This window comes from Gigantopelta aegis, chromosome 4 (assembly GCF_016097555.1).
Source record: "Gigantopelta aegis isolate Gae_Host chromosome 4, Gae_host_genome, whole genome shotgun sequence".
Taxonomy (NCBI): Eukaryota; Metazoa; Mollusca; class Gastropoda; order Neomphalida; family Peltospiridae; genus Gigantopelta; species Gigantopelta aegis.
Window position 1 is genome coordinate 77,483,888 of NC_054702.1, and position 17,456 is coordinate 77,501,343.

Below are 17,456 nucleotides of genomic sequence, written 5' to 3' on the forward strand. Positions count from 1 at the left end.
TTTACTAAACTTAGATGTGTTTAGCATCAACTCCAGTAACAGTGCCTATAGTTAGAAGCAGTACTTATCAGTCAGTAGAACTGATCTCCCATTGTCTACTTCTCTCATAGTAGAACTATTATTTGCCTTGAGAAACGGGTAACGTGTGTATGTATGTATGTATGTATGTATGTATGTATGTATGTATGTATGTATGTATGTATGTATTATATATATACAGTGTGTACACACACACACACACACACACACACACACACACATATATATATATATATATATATATATATATATATCTATGTATGTGTGTGTGTGTGTGTGTGTGTGTGTAGTAGCAATTTGAATCGTAATATATGTGGGATGATGTTATGTCATAAGATTCGGTGATGTCAAACAAAGGTTGTCAGTTTAAAATATTTTGCTGGAAAATATACAAGTGCATACCAATTTCCACTTAAATAAAGAAAATATGAATGTACACACTTTACTGATGGTATTATGTAACAAAATCATTATTGATGACATTGAGACAATAATATGTTAAAAAGATCCATGGATAACGGACATTGTAATTTGAGTTTGGCAGAGGGTTTGCAATTTTTCGCGAGAAATAGGGCATATTTTAATTGTTACAACTCTGACACGACTTGTCATATAAGACTAGACTAGTGTCTTGGTCCAGGCTGGATAAGGCCACTATACAAATGTCTCTCTTAATAATGACCAACCATTAACTTCTGTCCTGGACAAACAGTTAAAACAGCTGAAATGTTTGTTCAGGACAATATGATTTAATTCCCATACCCCCCAAAACCCAAAAACAAACCCCCACCCCCAATTAAAAAACCCACAAAAAAAACATAACCGAACTCAACTTATAATTGATAATTGGTTGTTTAGATATTAGTTTTATTTTTCATTATTTCTTGCATTTATTAACAAAATAAATAAACTAAACCTAATTATTATAAAATGTTGTCCTTTATTTGATTACTAAGACTAAATATTTTCAATTAACAATAACAAGTTTAACATTTTAACGATCTCGCATCCACGTGACATTTCTAAAACATAAAAGTAGACTGTTCAGCCGTTGATTTTATACCTGAACTAGAAAAAGGAAATTTACCTACACAGGAAACAGTCTATGACCAACAAGATGGCCGCGCTCATTTGACGTTGCCTTTATTGAAATTTATTTTAAATGTTTACTATTGCAGAGTATTTATTTTCTACAAAGTATAGAAAATAATACTTTATTGGTTTACTTTATTTTCCCTGTATAATAGTGTATTTTATTATCCATGACATATAGACTGCATGTGTTTAAAACAATGTTTAGCCATTTATTTCGGAAAATTGACAGAAAGGCTGACAGAAATGACTTCCGGTTTTGTGATGGACTGGTAAATTTTAGTTTTTCTAGTAAAGTTTATATATATAAAAGCACTCTTTAAAAATTAAAAAAATAAGATTTTTTTTGAAAATTGTGGATAAAGAAAAAAAAGGTCCAAATGAAAGAATTGTACACAAGTTATTTGAGGAATCCAAAGTGACCAACAATCACCTCCTCCCTCTGCCACCACTTTTTATATTTGCCTGTCACTCCATAAGTAGATCTGGGCGGTATTCCGTATATTCTATCCGGTATTGGTATCATGTCAATAACGATTTATTGTGCTGAGCAAATCTCAAAATACTGAAATTTCGGTATTAAAAAATGTTTCCCGCCATTTATTAGTAAGGCACTAATAATATATCATTATTTATATTATATCTGACTATTGCAAAATAGCTGAAAAGAAGAGAGAGAGAGTGCTTCAAAACCCATACTGCGCCATAATACATACCCAGGCGATAAAATGAAAATAGAATTGTAATAAAACGTTTGTGCCCCAGCCACCCACCCACAGCTTATTTTGATATTCAGGTTTTGATATTGATATTTAACTGGATAAACTCCAACTCCAAGCAATATTTGCATGTCCATATCTGTGATTTGGGGGTCAGACATGTAAAACGGGTATGGCACCCTACCAAACTTTGTTTAGAATTTGTTTTGTTTTGTAAGTTGCATGGGCGGATCCAAGGGGGGGGGGACCAGGGGGACGCGTCCCCCCAAAAAATTGTTCAAGTGCCCTCAAAATGTCCAAGTGCCCTTTTTGTTTGTAGAATTTTTTTTTTTTTAAGTAAACAATAATTATATTGTAGATAAATGAAATCAAGATTTTCGTGTACATGCGCAAGCTGGCAGATATGTGTCTGTGTTATTGAGTCTCAATGGGGCCCCATTGAGGTTCTAACGCGAGTGACGCCAATTTACTTCATTATTGCTAGTATATTATGACGTAGAACTGTAGGAATTCATATTAATTGTAAATATCAAAACTTGTAGTAAGGTGCCCTTTTGACGAGTCAATGTGCCCTTCTTTTTTGGTCCCCCCCTAAAAATATTTCCTGGATCCGCCCATGAGTTGGCCTTTTGACAAAATTAATGACTCTTTATAATTACTGTATGATTTTCTTAACCCTAATTCATTTTCTTTCTGGGGGAGGCCCCCCCCCCCCCCCCCATACCCCCTGTCGACTGTGGTTGCATTCAACACACACATTGTAATTGTTCAATTCTATAGTGCCATACCCAAAGATTTCTTTCTGGCAGAAGAAGTGGTCTTTTTGCCACAGTTCAACCCACAACACTTCAGCCATTTACTTAGTTATAATACTGTGTGCTTTTCAACAGATTCATGAATTAAAATTTTGGTCCTGAGACATAATCTCTCTAATTTTGCCAATATAACCATTCATCCTGCATAGATCTATCTTCATACTAAGCTTGAAGAGCGGGACATAGCCCTGTGGTACAGCGTTTGCTCGATGTGCGGTCAGTGTGGGATCGATCCCCTTCGGTGGACCCATTGGCCTCTTTCTCATTCCAGCCAGTGCACCACGATTGGCATATCAAAGGTCATGGTATGTACTACCCTGTCTGTGGGATGATACATATAAAAGATCCCTTGCTGCTAATCGAAAAGAGTAGGCCATGAAGTGGCGACAGCGGGTTTCCTCTCTCATTATCTGTGTTGTCCTGCACCATGATGCCATATAACTGTAAATAAAATGTGTTGAGTGCATTGTTAAAGGAAGGGACAATTAAGGCATTTGGCCTGGTATGCATAGTCAACGATATATAATGCACATTATTCCTTAATATCAACGAGTATAATCGTATTTTTAATTAATAAAACGGTAAAATTGACTGTTATTATATATAATGGGCGCAGCCATTTCGTGCCATCCCAGTGAATATGCCCTCTGGCGAGCTGGTGGTTATGTAATACCATCAGGAATTAGTCTTCGAACTGAAGAAACAAAACATATCTGATTTTTGCGGATGCATCACAATGTTCTGTAATAATATCCATCCCAGTAAGCCAGTAACAAGTATATATTATGTTTCAATACAAAATAAACCACCATTGTCACAGTGTTGAAATAATTATATTGTTTTGCACATAAATTAACTCAAGTTCTGAAATAATAATCGGAGTGTTTTCTTGGTTAATTGGTCTTTTCTTTCCGTGGCCCGTACCTGTGGTTCCTGATTGGCAGGTGTATATTTTGACGGTCCCCAGACACTGTCTAGACACACGAAAAAGATGTGCCTCTTTTATTAAGATCACAGGGATAACTGTGTGGACACCCCTCAAATCGTAATGGACATTATCAGCCATCCTGCTTTATTACTGTAAGTAATTCTGTAAAATCCTTGATTACGTAAACTTTCCCATCTAAAATCATAAAACTGACCAATTACGTAGTCCCAAAGAAAAGAAAATTATCACTTGCGTATTGTGAGTGGTCGTTTTTGCTCGAACGTACCCTACCAATAGGCCTAATAATATGCATTTTTACTTTGGATTTTTTAAAAAAAAAATACTATAACTCCATTTTGTTCAAATTGAAATATATTTAGTTAAATAGTTTATTATACTATCAAGTCATTTATATTGTTTTACAAGTCAGGTTGATGAAAGCGAAGCGCCTTGTTGTAAATTAGAGGGTTTGTTTACACTGTGCATAGAGGAGTTGGACGGAGCTGACGTCACTTCGCCCCAAGCTATACCACCGGACGTCACAAAAACAAAACAAAATGGCTGCCCCCAGTTAGCAGGAATAATCATGTTTTTTTTATGAACTCTAAAATTACACGTTTTTCCTTTGTTAAAGTGTCAGTATGTGTTGGTGGTCCGGGTATGCATCTTTCCAACACATAAGTTTCTTGTTTGATTTGACTGTCCCTTTAAATGAAACATTTCTTTCTTTCTTTCCATACTAAGCTTGAGTGACGCACACTATTTCTGAAGAGTGCTATTATAAATTGTAAATGGCATGTGGATAAGATTTGATGTTAGGATAGACTATATTGTCATCAGTACTAAACTTGTTCAGTCACAACCACTGAACCAATTGTTTGGCATTAGGTATAGTTTACTATCTAGTCCAATTATAAACATACGAGACAGGGGTTCATGGAGGGGGTGTCACGAGTCAATTCCCACCCCCTAACATTGGAACAAATCTTCACATTCAGACAAAAGCGATGGAGACTTTCGGGCATATTGAGCTGGCCTGAAACCTTTTCCTCATGTATTTCCATCATACTACTCACAATATTAGTTGTAACCCATGTTAAAATGCACAGCGATTCATTTGGAACCATGTTTAACTGTTTGGTTTTGATACAGCTATGAATAAACATTGTTATTTAGATCAGACATTTTAGTTTAGTTCAGGCAAATATCAGCCTGCTGCCTCACAAAAATTGGAGCCTGTATGCATAGGAGTCCAGTTTATCAACAGTTAAATTGAATTTGATGTCAGATTATCTTCAGTGACTAGAACGGGGTGTTGTGACAAGTTGGTCACATATATTTTTGTGATACTTAACATGCAAACTCACCATTTTGCATCAGTTAAGTTAATATTTTACATTAAACATATACTTGACTATTAATAAATTTTTGTTGTAAAAGCAAGTAAGTTCCACCTTTGAATTTTACTTTCATGATAGATCTGTTAAAGAAAGACATGTTTTATTTAACAATGCACTCAACACATTTTATTTATGGTTATATGGCATCAGACATATGGTTAAGGACTACAAAGATATTGAAAGAGGAGACCCGCAGTCGCCACTTCATGGACTACTCTTTTCGATTAGCAGCAAGGGATCTTTTATATACACCATTCTACAGACATACATACCATGGCCTTTGATACACCAGTCGTGGTGCACTGGCTGGAACGAGAAATAGCCCAATGGGCCCACCGACGGGGATTGATCCCACACCGACTGTGCATCGAGCGAACGCTGTACCACTGGGCTACATCTCGCCCAGATAGATCTGTTAAATAAATAGATCTACATAACTTTAATTATGTTACATTTTGTTCATAAAAAAAAAGGAATCTGTACCAAAAAATTAAGGATCATTTGGCACTTTATACTGGATGTTGCAACTATTAATGATGGACCAAGAGTTTTAGTTTGATGATTTTGAATCTGACTCGAAGCTTAAATTTATGTTAGTTACTAGTACAACTGCTATGAGAATAAACCCAAACACATGTACAACATCCAGACATGAGAGTTGCCCTCTAATTTTGTGATATGATTTTTAATATGATTGTTAAAAGTTGGTAATATGTGGGCAATTAAAACAAACAAATATGTTAGTTTATGCATAACAAATAGGTCCGGATTTACGGCTTACACATGTGTAACTACATACATTTACAATACTTAAACATCTGCATTTAAGAAAAACAGGCTTCGTAAATTTGGCCCATAATGATATCTAATGATTGTTTTGATGCTCTTAATATTCATATGTATTACTTTTACTTTCAGATCGCTTTCTGTGTCTGATGTCACCAAAGGTTTAGGACTGAATTGCCAGTATGAAATTCCGGCAGAGAATCGCTTGGTTGGTAATAATGGTTTATTTGGCTGGAACCTTTGGATTTCTGTACTATATATTTGAAATTAATGAACATTTTAACAGATTTGCTCTTGATCATAACAACAACTATCACATTGGTGATGGTGTTCAGAAGCATTCACTCATGGGTTCCTTCTGGCACCATTTAACAGATGTTCCTCTTCAAGTTTGGATCCTGATTCTCTTGTTACCATACCTCCAGATATTTGGGTTGATACTTGCGTGGACTCGTGCTGAACCTAGACTAAGCATAGCCTATGTGTGGCCAGCCATCGTTTATAGTCGGGTGCAGAGAATTTGGAGGAGCGTAAGAAGAAACTTGAGAAAACCTATGGACTCTGCTAGTATGTCAAATGGACATGTTATAATAGATACATGACACAGGCTTAAACATCTTAGACTTAGTTGTGAACTTCAGAAATAATATTCACTGTGAAGCTAACAAATTATCTGTATATATATATATATATATATATATATATATATATATATATCCACAGATTCAAAAGTTGTTTAACCAGAAAAGGGTTATGCCAAAAACATTTAGCATAGCCCTTTTCTTTTTTGGTTGAGCATTCCCGTTTTTTCTAATTTGAAAAACAAAGTACAAAATGCATATCTATGACTGATCCAGCATTCAGTAAATTTGACATGCATGGTAAATTTGATGTTTGAAATATAATGGCAATAAATAGTAATAGCATATTCGATGCACAGACAAATGATCATTTGTGCCGTTTGTGGAGGCCTGATTATGGAAACAAGAACTGCAAATCTACTCTAGTGGCCGACTATATATTAATCAACCATCTGTGTTAAGATGCCATATTTTTATTCGACCAAATCATATAATATATGGTAAGATAAACTGACATATAAATTAAGCAGCCACTTTTTGTATTTTGATACTCCTTTATGATGGAAGAAAGAAGGAAGGAAATGTTTTATTTAATGACGCACTCAACACATTTTATTTACGGTTATATGGCGTCAGACATATGGTTAAGGACCACACAGATATTGAGGGAGGAAATCTGCTGTTGCCACTTCATGGGCTACTCTTTTCGGTTAGCAGCTAGGTATCTTTTATATGCACCATGGGCCCACTGAAAGAGATTGATCCCAAACCGACCACGCATCAAGCGAACACTTTACTACTGAGCTATGTCTTGCCTCCCCATTTATTATGCCTGCTTACCACAGTTTTGACTATTGTTTTTTTGCTTAACAAAATGATATATTTTTTTAATGCTTCTGTTTTTACTGTAACACTATACTACCTGCACTTGGAGTAATGAATGTTTTTAATATGGGTCTTTTATGTTTCAGTACTTCAAATACACATAACTTCACATCGTTTCAAAATGCATTTACTTTATTTTTTTTAATATTTTTTTTTTTAAATGATAACATAAAAATACTCTTTCATGTAAATTTCCCAAGTTATGTGAAAGTTTATACATGAAATGTACATGTCCTGTTAATATTAATATTTGCATTAACATTTCATTTCAGTACATGTGAATGTATTTCTATTCATTATGTACACTTGTACATGTACTATCAAGTCATATGTGAAGCAGATATATTCTTTAATCTTGTGGTTAACTCATCTCTCCATAAGGATATTTTTATGTGGTTAACTCATCTCTCCATAAGGATATTCTACATATGTATATGATGTAAAGAGCATTTGTGCCATCGGTAAAGCTCCTCGACCTATACATTATCTGCCAATATTTAACACATTTGCACATGTTAATATCTTCATGGTGTTGTCCCATTTGGTCGAATTCCCAATTGGTTGAAATGCCAGTTGGTCAAAAAATAAGTACTCATCTGTTATATAACATTCTGAAAGAAACCGCTGCTTAAGTGGACATTTGTACTTGTATGTGGACTTGAAAGAATTAATATTTTAAAATGTTGAAAAATGTTTTACTTTTTGTGAAATAAACATTTTTAGATGGAGACCTTCTTTTTTTAATTAATTACAGACATTCACTACATTCAATACATGGATTATTTCGATATTTGTCATATTTGCATACTTTATGTGTTAAACGATATCTATACCATCTATACAATAATAATCGGTTTCCAAATAATCTGGAACAGTTCATTATAATGACTGAGGTAACAACATGCATGTCAGTAAGACCACTGAACCATATCTATTGTTGTTTTAGCAGTTCGACCAAATGGGAGTAAGCCGTCTACATACAGCAAAATAACCTTTCATTTTTCATTTCAACTTATTTTCGTGCTTATATCCAATTAAGGTTCAAGCACGCTGTCCTGGGCACATACCTCAGCTATCTGGGCTGTCTGTCCAGGACAGTGGGTTAGTTGTTAGTTGGTTAGTGAGAGAGAAGAGGGTGTAGTGGCTTTACACCTACCCATTGAGCCCTTAAGAACTCGCTCTGGGTTGGAGCCGGTACCGAGCTGCGAACCCTGTACCTACCAGCCTGTAGTCCGATGGCTTAACCACGACGCCACCGAGGCCGGTTATATAACCTTTCAATCAATTTATTTGCTGCAAATGTCACTTTTTAAAAAATTGCCTTAGGCAGGCTCATAATTGCCGTCGGTGGGCTGTTTCACCCATGGCAATTCTTTTAAAAATTGTCGTAGGATACAAATTCTTGTTCGAGCCCTGCCATATTAGGTATGCAGTGTATGAAATCAGTGGATTAACTGTGGCTGGATTTTTGTTATGGATCTAGTCGATTGTGATAATAATGAAATTAAATAACGTGTATAATCATTTTGATATTATGATGGGTTTTTTTTTCCAAGTCAAACCTGCTCTAGCATCAACCTGTATTAAACAGCCACCTGTGTTCAGAGGCCACAGTTTTATTATCCCAAAGTATCTTATATAATATAAACTGACCTATATTAAGCAACCACCTGTTTTAAAAAGGCCATGTTTTGATACTCCATTTGGTGGCTGCATAACATAGGTTTGACTGTATTTGTAATTGGTGACTCAAGTTAACGATAATAATCTTAAGGTTGTATGGTGTGTTCAAAGTGTGACCCCGTGCATGGCAACAAATGACGTCATATTATTACGTACATGTATGTTAATATCATTGTAGACTGCGGTAGGGTGGGACGTAGCCCAGTGGTACAGCGCTCGCTCGATGCGCGTTTGGTCTGAGATAGACCCCCGTCGGTGGTGATCAACAGCCATTTGCAGATTTCTAGATCAACTTATACTTTGTTATTACCTGTACTTGTACAAACCTTGTGGCCTTCCTTTTTATAGTTTTATCACTTTTGATCCACTTGAAGATCATTCTAGTAATAATGAATCACAAATATCTGTTCTGTGTGGTTGTTGCAAGTTTTTCATTCTCGATATTTTGTTGCAATTTTACATATTTCATCTGTTCTTCATAGGTGCCGTAGAACTGTATGTTTTGGTCTCAACTGATTTCGTTTGGTGTTGCTTATTTTAAAGAATAATGCACTTGATGTCAAACTTAACTAGTTTACAGTTGTCTTCCATTCATGTACAATATATCTATTTGAATAAACTGTATACATATTGAAATACACATGTAACAAATATATATCATAGGCTATTTAATTGTTAACATTGTACAACATGCATTTATACATCTTCTGTACATGTATTAAACTTTGGGGTCTTTTATTTTATTTTAAAGTCAGTGTTTTTTTAATATCACTTTATTTCTGTGTCTAGTTCATGGTGGGTTATTAAAAATCGTTAATTTTATTTGGGGGATCTTTATTAATATACATTTGAACTCTTTCTTCATGTTTTGTTTTTGGTGTGTGTTTACTGTATTTTAATGCTACCTCTGCAGTGTCATGTAGTAATGTTGCCATATATTGTAATAATATGATTTTTGTTGTTAGTTTGTGCTGTGTGTTTATTAACACATTGGGAAACACATTTGTTTTACGAGCTATCCAGTTTGTAGTTTTCTAATCCAGAAGCCTAAATTATTTTTCTGTGATTTTTCTTGCATAATACTTGGGCAACATACATATACAGGGGTGCAGAAAGTACTCGCCTGCTCGCCAAATGTTAGTAAAAATTCTCACAGACGAGTTGAAAAATGCAGCTATCAGTCCGTTGGGCGATCTGTCTTTTTCTGACTGACAGTATTTTGTTTTTATTTTATAAATTTTGAATTTTGTAAATCTATATGAAAAAAACAGAAAAACTGTCTTTTATTAGAATATTTCGAAAAATATATATCATTTTGATTTGAAATCAGTGCATATTATAGGCTAATATTACTAAACATTAATATATTGTTCTATAGGCTGGCATACTAGTATAATTCTGGCGGGCTTGTAAATTTTAGTTGGTTTTGGTCTGGCAGGCTAGTGAAATTGTTTCATTTCTGTACCCCTGATATACCTAGTATTATATTCGTGTGGTAGAAAATTATACTGCAGTTATTCTCTATATTAATATACTTTCATATTGTTTGGTGTGTTCAAAGTATTGTCTTGTCTTGATGTAAAATACCTTAATCCCATTGGTTATTTTTTCCAGCATCTTCTAGTAGTTCTACCCCAAATGCAATTTTCAACAGACTAACAGTCTGCGGTAAACTCATCTTATACTGGAGCAATAGATTAAAAATAACAGTCATAATCAATCATTTATATATATCATAATTATTTTAACTCTACAATAATTTAAGCAGGCGACTAATTGATGATAATGCTTTGGTACTTAGCCAGGGTAGTGACATGGAGAAACAATTATTGGCCCTCCGTTCAGCACTACCCCAATAACCTTGTTCATTGATTGAAAGCTCAAAGTAACCCGCTTGGTTTCAGAACCATAAGAATATTTCAGATGTTCTTATGCAATGTGATTTTCACCACAGGAAAATGAAACCTATTTTTCTTAGATGCTTTTATCAATGCCTGCAAAAATAGTCATGTGAGAGTAGCTTCCCCTTCTCCACTAACAGAAGCCAGTTTGTTTTTGCCTGCATATGGACTGGAATATAGCCGAGTGTTAGATTTGGCAACAACCAGCCTTTAAATCAATATGCATGGAACAATTACGGCCATTTCTAAAGGTATGATATGAATAGAACACCATAAGTCTGAATAAAGACTAATTTATATGTTTGTTGACAATACCACTAAGTGTTCATTTAGTTTAGATTTCAGTTTTTATTAATCTTTGGTTTCATAGAGATGTTTCTACAAGTCAAATTGTCATCTTTCAAAGCCTTAATGGTGTGTGTGTGTGTGTGTGTGTGTGTGTGTGTGTGTGTGTGTGTGTGTGTGTGTGTGTGTGTGTGTGTGTGTGCACACTTGTATAACTGTAAAAGTGTAAACTGCATGTGTGAGATAATTTATTAACAATATAAATGGCTGTCTGTTTTGTGGTTGTTAATTTATATGTAACTGTAATTGAATCAATAAGTTATCTTACATGGGTATAAATTTACTTCATGTTTTACATATATGTTAAATTAAGAAATCCAGATGTATAATAAGTATGCATTAAAAGGTGAAGAATTCCAGTTTGTGTTATTTATGGCAATATTCAGTGAATACATTTAGTTTTGTCCTCCCTCTTTGCAGTAACCTCTCCCTCTCTCTCTCTCTCTCTCTCTCTCTGTGTGTGTGTGTGGTGCAGTGTGGTAATATTCTCAGTCTTCCTCAAGAATATTAGAATTTTAAAAAAGTATTTACATGTATATGATTTTACTGGTTAAATAAAATAGGACTTTATATTTTACCAAATAACACAATGACAATGTAAAATTGGGCCACTTTGATCTTTGTCACGAAAAGATTCTATCTGGATGTTCTCGCAGAGAACTTACTTTCCACACATTAATTTCATTTCAACTTATTTTTGTGCTTATATCCAATTACGGTTCAAGCACGCCAGGCTGCGAACCATGTACCTACCAGCCTTATGTCCGATGGCTTAACCACGACACCACCGAGGCCGGTCTTTCCACCAAACCTGTATTCTGCAGTCATTTTAAAGGCATACTGTCACAGATGTAAGGACCGTATTTCTCTAAAAATTAATAATAAATCAAAATTACATTAACTTTTACAGACCAAATCTAGCTATTGCATCACTTTAACTACATCATAATGGAGTGAACTCCATGTCAACCCTCTCAGCAGTGTTAGTTTTTGAATTATGGACCATTGCCATAATTCAATTATTTTTACAAAATATCATAAGTGAAGTATGGTGGTTACGTAGATTGTTGAATAAAGTACATTTAGGAACAAATCAAATATATATATATTTTAAGTAATACTTTGTTAGGCCATGTAATAGGTCTGACAATATGCCTTTAAAGGATTAACAGGTGCGGGTCGTAAAGCGTTCGCTTGATGCGCGGTCGGTCCAAGATCGATCCCCGTCGGTGGACCCATTGGGCTATCTCTCGTTCCAGCCAGTGCTCCACAACTGGTTAACAAAGGCTGTGGTATGTACTATCCTGTCTGTGGGATGGTGCATATAAAAGATCCCATGCTGCTAATCGAAAAGAGTAGCCCATGAAGTGGCGACAGCGGGTTTCCTCTCTCAATATCTGTGTGGTCCTTAACCACATGTCTGACGCCATATAACCTTAATGTGGCACGGGGAAGTGTGTGATGCGTGAACATGCAGTTTCGAGAATAAAATCAAATAATAATACTGACACTAGATACAACAAAATAACTTTATTTAAAAACGTAAATTTTCTGGATTTTGCATAATGAAACTAATCTATCACAAACATTCTCTACAATACGACTGTTCTGTGTAGAATGGAACTTGGCTAAAATACCAACCAATGGACCTAGGTATAGTGTATACCAGTGCCGGCTTATTCTAGTAGCACATGAAGCAGTTCATTTTTACTGTCTCCCCGAGGGGGTTGCAAAATATATATCCTGGGAAGGCGACCCCGCTGATATTTGTGCTACAGGCCACGCGGATCCTTAAACCGGCTCTGCTTTATACAACGTAAATCTTATTTTAACATGCTTCTTGAGAGTGATCGTAGACTCAGATTTTCACAGATTGCGTCATATAGTAAACACTATTAAACCTGTCACAAACTTTAAAGAACACATTGCCAAAAACAGCCATCCTTCAATAAAGATTTTGTCAGATATGTCCTAACTATACTAATTTATGTCGTTTACTTCTATAATATACGTCTCATCCTTTACTAGGGATATTTGAAAAAATCCATGTCGAGTAAAGCAGCTGGATTTGTGTTCGATGGATGACATATCTAACTGTGATCATGCATTACAAACATCCAAACAGCATAGTTTGACTGATCACATGTTGCACAAATTAAAGGTGTGCATAAATTGTTTATCATGACATATATTTAGTATATTCTTAGCGAAAGTTTTATAGTATATAATGCGTTTTACACTAGGGCAGTACCTAGTCTAAAATAAATAAAAGGCGGGCAACAAAATAAATGGTAGCCCTGTGCATATACGTATATGCTGCTTCACATACAGCTAACGAACAATTAAACCTCAACCACCCATTCCCTTCCCCATGGGCCGCGAACAAGGTGGGGGGGGGGGGCGGGGGCCATGCTCCCCTCCCCACTATTCCCTGTTACTATCGAACTTCCCACCCCTCGCCCGTCCCACACACACTTTCAGACACACCACCACGAGCCGTGACTTCGACCGACGTCATACATATAAATTCTAATGTATACAGATTCTTCACTGTTTGAAGCCATGTTTACTACAACACCGTTACCCCCAACGCCACACAATGAGCACCATGGGAATCACGATAGAAATGATTCCAGTCACAAGAATACAGATTTCTATTCTTTTCTCCTTTGTTTTCATTTTCTGTCGTTTATCCTCCACACTCTTCACCATTTCCATACAGTCTTCGTACATGAACATTAGCATTTTCCAGCGCTCTCTCAGCGCGTCCAACGCATTGGCCACAGACTTCTGACATAAAACACGTTCCACGATCTTTTCATACTCTTCCTTGTTTTGACCGTAATTTTTTGGTTTTCCATCATCTCGAGAAATCCGTCTCTGCAATTAGAAAAATTTGAAATTCATAGGGAAAAACAACATATCTAGGCAATGATCGTCTTATTTATGCGTCCAAATTACTGCATAAATTGGAAAAACCTTAGCGCCACAGTACATTCAAGCAAAACAATCCATTCTCATTCATTCATTCATTCATTCATTCAAACTTATTTTCGTGCTTATATTTAATTAAGGTTCAAGCACGCTGTCCTGGGCACACACCTCAGCTATCTGGGTTGTCTGTCCAGGACAATGGGTTGGTTGTTTGTGGTTAGTGAGAGAGAAGAGGGTGTAGTGGTCTTACACCTTACCCATTGAGTCGTTAAAACTCGCTCGGTGTGGGAGCCGATACCTGGCTGAGAACTCTGTACCTACCAGCCTTATGTCCGATGGCTTAAAATTTAGTGTTTTTACTAATAATTAGTAATATTAATTTGGGGTGGCTGGGGTAAAATTAATGTAATTAATTATGGTAGTTACAACAAAACCTATAAGCAACCCGCACTTAATTTTAAACGCAGAATTGCGTACCTCCACCTCCACCCCCAAATGAAAAATCCAAACACCACTACCCTACCCCCCCCAACCCCCCCAACCCCCCCCCACCCCAACCAACAAAACAAAACCATAAACAGAAATTGTTGTTAAAAAAACAAAAAAAACATCGGTTATTTTTCATGCTGGGATGACGACGTTAAACATTAATTCATTAATTCATTCAAGAAGGTGTGGAATGTCAAGAATGTTAGAGGATTTGGCCTGCTAACATTTCTAAAATAAACATCCTTTATATATCAATTTTTAAATGTCTCTTGACATTTTTTTCTTTCTGATGAATATTAATAACAAGTACCTTTCTCTTTAGCCGAGATGAATAATCAATTATATGATGCTTATAAAATTGAGAAGAAAGTCTTTTTCAACCAGCGCTTAAAAGGGGATCTGGCCAGTTTGCATAATGGTGACAGTCAACCAAAATATTTATTTATTTTTGTTTTAAAATGTAAATAGTATACTTTTAGCTATATACCCATACACATTGCAACTAGTAATTCTAATAATTGCCTAGCGCATTTGTTTAAATTGAACAATCAATAGAGAATGACAAACAGGTTAAACGTGCGATATCTGGTTTTTTTTTAGCGTACTATGTTTTGTACACATTGTCTACCAAACATTCTGTGTGATTTCTATTTCGAATTAATTAACATGCAATGATTACGTGTGGTATCGATTAATTTGTAGTTATTTATCACAATTATATGTAACAGATTATAACTACCACAGACCCGAAGGAACAATGTATGTGGTGAAATTTGTATATTTGAATGGCTTCAAACGCAATTTTCTAGAATCCAAAGAACAAAATAGCAATGTACGTTTATTTTTGTTTTTATATACAATACGGCAAACACTTTTACATTTTTGGTTCGAATGAAGAAAAAGACACCCCCCTCCCGGCCTCACGTTCTACTGACCTGTACTAAACAGGAACCGGGGACGGGGAGTATGGCTGTCCCGCACCACTCGAGGAAGAAAATTACAAATTTGATTTGTGCTCCCTGCAAGAAACTTTCCACTAGAGATTGTTTTCATATAGAGTAGGGTAAAAAAATCTGTAACATATTTGGTCCGAATGGTAGAAAAGACATACACCTCCCCGCCCCATTTTCTACGGACCTGTACTAAACAGGCCCGTAGGAACCGGGAGGGATGGAGTGGGGTGGGGGTGGGGCTGTGCCCCTCCACTGGAGGATGAAAACGTTAGTTTTTTTTCTATCCTACTCTATATAAAAAAAATTGGCTTGTGCTCCCTCCCCATTAGAAACTCGAGATGTTGTTTGTATGGGCCTGCTAAAGACATTTAAGAAATACGATGTAACATTCCCTCTGACCTCTACTTACTCTGACGCTTCTTCGTCTTACGACACCGGTACCGAAAGTTCCTGGCACCTCGTCAGATGGGGACGGAGTCTTAACTATCAGACTCAGCGCTTTGTCGTCCGACGATTCGGCTGAATTCGTAGACACCCTTTCTCCGTGTTCAGCCATGTCCCGAAGTTAACGTTTGAAAAGACAGTGTTACCACAACACCCTGGCTGCCATTCCTCGATGTGCTAAGACGGTGAGGCAGGCAGGTCTCGCGAACAACCCCTGTGTTGCACTAAGTGGTGTTGTTACTGGCAGGCGGTTACCTGATACTACAATGGTGATGAAGCGGTGCTACTCGGTACACATCCCGTAACTAGTGACTGGTTATAACGGCGTAGCCAGTTTACTAGCTAAAAGTGGTCTAACTCTGAAGAGTTTCCTGCATGAGAAAGTTCTCTCTCCAACCTTGTATTATGGAATGTCCAAGTTTCCCCACTAGCTCTCAAGTGTTTTCTTCTTCTTACTCTTTAATGCCACCAATCGTACCTAGGTGGGCAAGTTGCCAATTCACTGGGTCAATACGCCGTGTGTATTTATACCTGCCAAATTTCACGATGCTGTACAGGTATGTTAATTGTATCTGTAGACGTTCTACGGTTTTTATGACATAATGATTAAGTCGGTAGATACTGAGTTCGCACCCCAGTACTGGCTCGCACCCAGAGTTAGTTTTAACGGCTCAATGAGGGTGTGGAAGGTGGCAAGTCCATACATCGCCCGAGTTATGAAGGACGACTGTCCTCAGTGGAATGCTTTTTGGCCAGTCCTAATCAGTTACGTCACAACTGGTATATTGTCTTCTTAATGGGATATTGCGTATATTAACAAAAGAGATATTGCCGCTTATTTGGTCTGTCTCTCTGTCTCTGTCTCTCTCTCTCTCTCTCTCTCTGTGTGTGTGTGTGTGTGTGTGTGTGTTTGTGTGTGTGTGTGTGTGTGTGTACAATGTTCAAATATACTAAAAGGTAAAGTTATTGTGACATGGATTGTTTGGAGTAATAAATTTGTCAATGGATTTATGGATGTAAAGCAGAGAAAATGTGCATGAAACAGCTCGAAGAAATGCAACCAAGCAATTGTTGCAGCGATTGCATGCTTTGTGCAAGAAACATGGAATATTTGGGAGACATCCTGTCCAGTGTTCACCATAAAAGGCCAGACATTCAGTCGCAAATCATTGCCACTCGGTGCAACCTTCAGAAGTCCAGAAGTCAGAAAAACACCATTAGTGAACTGTTTGATGTAATTTCGTCATGTCACGCCTCAATGAAAATGACAGATGACGCGTCATAGGGATGCTTGAATCTGGAACGTCGCAGCGTAACGTCGCACGTCAGTTCAACGTCCATAGAAACACCATATGGCACTAATGGCAACGATATCAACAAAACTACCAGGTCAGGAACCGTCCCCGTAGCGGACGACCACCCGTGACAACCTCTCACCAAGACACATGGATCCTAACCACGT

The 17,456-nt window shown here is 36.6% G+C and overlaps 1 protein-coding gene and 1 long non-coding RNA gene across 2 annotated transcripts; one reads left to right on the plus strand and one right to left on the minus strand.

The window, feature by feature from the left end:
• Positions 1-1,158: 1,158 nt before the first annotated feature.
• Positions 1,159-11,533, plus strand: LOC121371139. Its single transcript, XR_005957772.1, has 3 exons — positions 1,159-1,403; positions 5,912-5,987; positions 9,107-11,533. It is a non-coding gene; the product is annotated as an uncharacterized LOC121371139 (long non-coding RNA).
• Positions 11,534-12,689: 1,156 nt separating this feature from the next.
• On the minus strand, positions 12,690-16,519 carry LOC121372286. Its single transcript, XM_041498579.1, has 2 exons — positions 15,960-16,519; positions 12,690-14,054 (listed from the first exon to the last, which is right to left on the minus strand). Exons 1-2 carry the CDS (start codon positions 16,104-16,106, stop codon positions 13,755-13,757), a joined length of 447 nt encoding a protein of 148 aa, XP_041354513.1. The 5' UTR covers positions 16,107-16,519; the 3' UTR covers positions 12,690-13,754.
• Between the last annotated feature and the right edge of the window lie 937 nt (positions 16,520-17,456).

Coding starts and splice junctions, on each gene's coding strand:
- LOC121372286 (XM_041498579.1), bottom strand. CDS start 16,106: ATGGCTGAACACGGAGAAAGGGTGTCTACGAATTCAGCCGAATCGTCG. Junction 14,055..15,959: donor TAAGACGAAGAAGCGTCAGA/GTAAGTAGAGGT, acceptor TTCTAATTGCAG/AGACGGATTTCTCGAGATGA.